Source organism: Pelophylax lessonae, assembly GCF_965119305.1.
Source record: "Pelophylax lessonae genome assembly, chromosome: 1".
NCBI lineage: Eukaryota > Metazoa > Chordata > Amphibia > Anura > Ranidae > Pelophylax > Pelophylax lessonae.
Genome location: NC_138768.1, coordinates 861,739,674 through 861,745,673, shown reverse-complemented (window position 1 = coordinate 861,745,673; position 6,000 = coordinate 861,739,674). Strand labels below are relative to the sequence as shown.

Here is a 6,000-nt window from a genome sequence, read left to right as displayed (position 1 = left end):
ACCCGAACATATCGGAATGCTACAAAGTACATGTTACAGGTAAGTGGTACATCATGGGAAGGCAAATCTCAGCAGACCTAGTATACGTAGTGGCACTGAATGCCAGAAGAGTGTGTAAGATGATAGAAATGTAGCAGGGTGAGGGCAAGAAAGGGGAGAAGAAGAAGGAGAGAGGGAGGGAAGGCAGGGGGGAGGGAAGGGAGCAGGGGTAGTGGGATACAGCGCCAGACCAACACCCCCTGCCTAGCCATCTGCACCAAAGGGGCTCATGAGCATATCAGGGCTTTCCCCCTGTCTGAGAGAAGGAACGTATTCCAATATCCCCATATTTTCACGTATTCGTCTCGTCTATGTAGCGCCGTGAGGGTCAGGTCCTCCATCTTATTGATTTCCTCCAACCTTCGCATGCAGTCCCTGATGGTAGGTACTTGGGAAGTCTTCCAATAGATTGGAATGCATGACTTCGCTGCGGATAGGACATGAGGTACTATCGATGTTTTGTACTTGCGCAGCGGTATGCTCGATAATTACAAGAGAAAGAATGCCGGGGTATCTGGGATATCGTGTTCCGTGAGGTCCCGAAGAAGGGAGCCAACCGCGGACCAGAAATCCCTCAGTCTAGGACAGGACCAAAAGATATGGAGGTCTGCCACATATTTTTGGTAAAAGAAAATCCCAATAAGTGTATATTGATTGGTTTGCGCAAAAGTTATAGTGTCTATAAACAAAGGAATATTTTTATGGAGTTTTTATTTATTTATTTTTATTACTAGCAATGGCGGCGATCAGTGGGGCTGCGACATTGCGGTGGACAAATCGGTCAATACAGTGATCAGTGCTCAAAATATTCACTGATGGACTCATATCACTTCACTCCCCCCACCCCACTTTTTTTTTTTTCTCCCTTTTCTTACACCCCCCCCCCTTTCATTCCCTGATCCAGACCCTTATATAATTATGCAACTGACTCGTTTAGATCTCCACTTCAGACTTACGTTATACTTCTTTAGTTCACACTAAATAAATCCCTGGATACTAAATTCACATGAGAATATAGCTATTTGATCGCTATACTAGACCCCTTGGACGTACTGAATCCACGAGATAGCAACCCCCAAGCATGGCTTTTCCACTTTGCTTTCTGAATGATGTTATCGGTAGTTTTTACCTTTCATGACAAAGCCAGAATTGTATTTGGAAATCGGGTTCGATGTTTCTAGGTTTACCTACCTGGATGTTTTTATGTTTACTTACCATGCAAGATACGTACTGAAACTAGATAGGTTTTCTTTCTTCTTCTTTCTACTTATAATCCTAACATGATGTAACAGTTAATTGTTTTGGACTAAAGTTGACATTTTATATCACTCTTTGTTATTTGACAATACAGTAAACCCCCCTCCATTGTGGGGGTTACGTTCCGGACCCAGCCGCGAAAAGTGAAAATCCGCGAAATAGAAAAACCCTATTAAAATGCATTGTAGGCATGGTTTTTTACTGTCACTGTACGTGTAAAAGCATTTTAAGGTCTTTAAACAGACTTTTAAAACAATAGAAACTCATTTAAACACATTAAAGATACTGAGAGACATAGCAAGAGCTTTGGAAAACACAAAAATATTTCATTTTTAATGATTTATATAGTAAAATAACATTATAAAAAAAAACGCAATATACCGGGACCGCAAAAACTGAACCGCGATGGAGCGGGGGTTTACTGTACAATTTTTTTGTGGAAAAAAATAAATATGCACTGTTACTGTACTAATGACACTGGCAGGGAAGGGGTTAACATCAGGGGCGATCAAAGGGTTAAGTGTGTCCCTAGGGGAGTGATGGCGAACCTTGGCACTCCAGATGTTTTGGAACTACATTTCCCATGATGCTCAACTACACTGCAGAGTGCATGAGCATGTAGTTCCTAAAACATCTGGGGTGCCAAGGTTCGCCATCACCGCCCTAGGGGGTGCTTACTAACTGTGTTGCACTGATCCGGGTTCCTGTTTAGCAGGAACACAAGATTTTCATCTTGCCCCTTTGTAGAATTGCGATCTGCCTTGTTTACATAGGCAGGTCGCCGTTCTGCCTCTCCTGGGGATAACGTGGGTGGCCAGTGGACATTCGGTCATTCCCGAACTCGTTGATTGACATTCCCACTAGCCAATCACAGTGAGATCATGCCTCCGGTGGCGTGATGGCGCCATCTAGTGGCTATTGAACGAAACGAGGTACAGATACATCGTTTCGCGCAATAGCGACATTTTACCGCAGTAAATACACGCCGGCTGGTCGTCAAATGATTAAAATGACTCTGGCACTCTACTTTATGGATAAGTGACTTTAACATCTAATTAACAGCAAAAAAATGAGAACATTGTGGCATAATTTGATCATTCCAAAAAATGAATGGTGCTCCACCCAAAATTTGCATGGGGTTGTGTAAGAGGCGGGTTTTAAATGGCTACAGAAGCTCCTTCCGTCTATCCTGGACCTGTTCTTGTGCCAAAGAAACAGTCCCTCATTAACTGAGAACCTGACGTTAGGTTGTATGCAGGTGCTTCCAAGGGGTTCTATCATGTACCTGATCGGAGGCCGAGATGCAGAGAAGGCTCCCTTTGCGGCTGAGTGCGGCACACCCCTGAGGTTGAGACAGAAGATGTAGCACCCACAGAAGCACTGGTTGCCAGCAGACGTCTGTCTAGCTGAATGGCGAGTTGTATGAGACCCTCTAGGGTAGCAGGGGTCTCAACTCGGGCCAATTCATATTTTAAAGTCTCGGAAAGTCCTTGGCGGTACTGATACTTGAGGGCAGCCTCATTACAACCAGTGTCAGAAGACCATTTAAGAAACTCCACAGTGTAGTCTTCTACTGGATGCTTACCCTGTTGCAGGGTGGGCAGAACGATTTCCGTGGTGGCAGTGCGCTGGGGGTCATCGTAAAGCTGAGCCATAGCCTCAAAGAAAGAGTCCACAGAGTTAAAAGCAGGACTTTTCTGTTTCATCAAGTTATGGGCCCAGGTTTGGGGTTCTTCAGACAACAGGGAAATGATGAACCCCACTTTCACAGAGTCCAAAGAAAAAGTCCGGGGTTGCAAGGCCAAGTATAACAGGCAGGCATTTTTAAAAGCTCTGAATTTCTTCCGATCTCCAAGAAATCGATCAGGCGTGGGTACCTGTGGTTCAGGAGGCAGGACTAGCATGGAGTGGGTGGAGCTGGTGTGCCCTTGTGGGGAAGAAGCTGAAGAGGTGCTCGCAGACGGTTGATTGGAGTCTGCAGGAGGCGAAACTGTCAGATGTTGCAGGCGACCTTCCAACTGAAAGTAGCCTTCCTGAAGTCTTTGTACTGCCTGAGTGAGGGCGGTAACTTGCTGGCACAAAGCCTCGAGTGGGGAAGCACCTCTGTCGGCCTCTAACATGGCTGGATTATACTATCATGTACCTGATCCGAGGCCGAGATGCAGAGAGGGCTCCCTTGCGGCTGAGTGCGGCACACCCCTGAGGTTGGGACAGAAGATGTAGCGCCCACAGAAGCACTGGTTGCCAACAGGGTCCTGGGAGAAGACCGGTGGTCTCCAGAAGGGTGCTGGACTGGAATCCTCAGGAAGTCCTCAGGAAGGCTGGAAAACTGGAGCAACCAGGCAGCAGATGTAAAGACCGTCCAGGGGTTCAGGCAGGTAGCGGCAAGAGGAGCTTGGCCAAGGTCATAACAGGAAGACAGGGAGTAGACAGTCCGTAGGTAGGCCAAGATCTGGTATAGGTGGGCAGGCAGATAGGTATCAAGTCTGTGGGCCAACCTGGGGTCAATTGCAGGAGAGCCAAACTGGAGCAGGGAAGGTCAGATGAAGCCAAGGGTCAAAGCCAAGAGAGGAGAGCAGACAGGTCAGGAACAAGCCGGGTCACAACTGGAAATACAAGCAAAAAGCTTGGATAGCAAAAGCTCAGGACACAGGGAGAGTTGAAAACATTCCAGCAATTTGATGGGCTAAGCAGAGTTCTTATATAGGCCAGTGATTGGGTGAGTCTATGGCGTAATGCGTGCGCCCTCGTGTACACGCGTTTGCATACGCAACCCGCGGCGAACAGGAGTGCGCCTATTCGCCAATCTTCTGCCAGTGCGCATGCAAGTGCCTAATGCGCCCATCACAGGTACTGGCGGAGTTGCCAGTCACACCACGACCATTTCTCTGACAGTGCCCCCCCAAAGGGGCAGCCTCCGGATGCTCAACCGGGCCAAAATTCCTGGGAATTTCCTGTGGAATTCTCGCACCAACCTGGGGGCATGCAGGTTACTGGCGGGCTCCCAAGAATTGTCTTCAGGGACAATTTCCTTCGGCAGTCCAAAATTGACTCAACTTCATATTCCATCTCCCCTTCGATCGAGACTGGAGGTGGAGGTAGCTCGTCTCTCCCAGGGAATGGGCTAGGGACAACCGGTTTGAGCAAAGAAACATGGAAAACTGGGTGTATCTTAAGAGAATTAGGAAGTGCCAGCTCAAAAGCCACATGATTAATTACTCTCTTAACTTCAAACGGGCCAATGGGACGTTCAGTGGTGAATCGGGTATTGATTGCACAGTCAGGCAGCTAGCGGGGCCACTGGATTCTTGGATGAAACATTGCTACTGACAATATGCAGAAGAGAAGGAGAGTTCTTTCTTGGCCCAATTGATTTGGGGATTATGGGCTTGCAGCCAAGGGAGACCCAAAATGATGGGAAACATGGTGGAACAAAGGACATTGAAGTGGATGAATTCCTGATGACCGGAATCTGCTGTGGTAAGGATGGGTCTGGTTTCTTGAGTAACTGGTTCGGAACTGGGTAGGGAGCCATCAGCGAGATGAACTTCGAGTCTTTGTGCTTTATGGAAGAGTGGTATATGGAGCTTTTTGGCCAAGGAAAAGCCCAGAAAACAGCTGCAGGCCCCAGAGTCAACGATTGCTTGAAGCTGGACCTCTCCTTCTGCCACCTGTAGGGAGATAGGGAGAATAAGATGAGAGAACAAAAGTCCAGAAACTCTGCAGTTCAAAGGGGTCTGTGGATAAGACTTACTGGGTCTCACAGAGCAATTCCGAAGGAAATGTCCAGCCCCACCGCAGTAAAGGCGTAGGTTGGCCTGCCGACGACATTGCCTTTCATCAGGAGTCAGAGAGGAGCGGACTAAGCCCAGCTGCATAGGTTCCCCATCAGATACTGTCATAGAGGGGGGAGACTGGAGGTGCTGATGTAATAGAAGGGACCTTTGGAAGCATCCAGGTAGGCCAAAACGCTTGGAGACGCTCCAGTCCCGCAGATGTCTGTCTGGCTGAATGGCGAGTTGTATGAGACCCTCTAGGGTAGCAGGGGTCTCAACTCGGGCCAATTCATATTTTAAAGCCTCGGAAAGTCCTTGGCGGTACTGATACTTGAGGGCAGCCTCATTACAACCAGTGTCAGAAGACCATTTAAGAAACTCCACAGTGTAGTCTTCTACTGGATGCTTACCCTGTTGCAGGGTGGGCAGAACGATTTCCGTGGTGGCAGTGCGCTGGGGGTCATCGTAAAGCTGAGCCATAGCCTCAAAGAAAGAGTCCACAGAGCTAAAAGCAGGACTTTTCTGTTTCATCAAGTTATGGGCCCAGGTTTGGGGTTCTTCAGACAACAGGGAAATGATGAACCCCACTTTCACAGAGTCCAAAGAAAAAGTCCGGGGTTGCAAGGCCAAGTATAACAGGCAGGCATTTTTAAAAGCTCTGAATTTCTTCCGATCTCCAAGAAATCGATCAGGCGTGGGTACCTGTGGTTCAGGAGGCAGGACTAGCATGGAGTGGGTGGAGCTGGTGTGCCCTTGTGGGGAAGAAGCTGAAGAGGTGCTCGCAGACGGTTGATTGGAGTCTGCAGGAGGCGAAACTGTCAGATGTTGCAGGCGACCTTCCAACTGAAAGTAGCCTTCCTGAAGTCTTTGTACTGCCTGAGTGAGGGCGGTAACTTGCTGGCACAAAGCCTCGAGTGGGGAAGCACCT

General features: G+C 48.1%; 1 protein-coding gene across 1 annotated transcript in view; it reads left to right on the top strand.

Moving 5' to 3' along the window:
- Positions 1-5,799: 5,799 nt before the first annotated feature.
- LOC309550086 (proteinase-activated receptor 1-like) overlaps positions 5,800-6,000 on the top strand; it is a gene marked incomplete at both ends in the record, with an annotated part of 46,820 nt that continues 46,619 nt past the window's right edge. The window contains one exon of the mRNA XM_082250548.1: positions 5,800-5,860. Within this exon, the coding sequence (XP_082106674.1) occupies positions 5,800-5,860 (61 nt within the window). The remainder of the gene's footprint in view (positions 5,861-6,000) is intronic.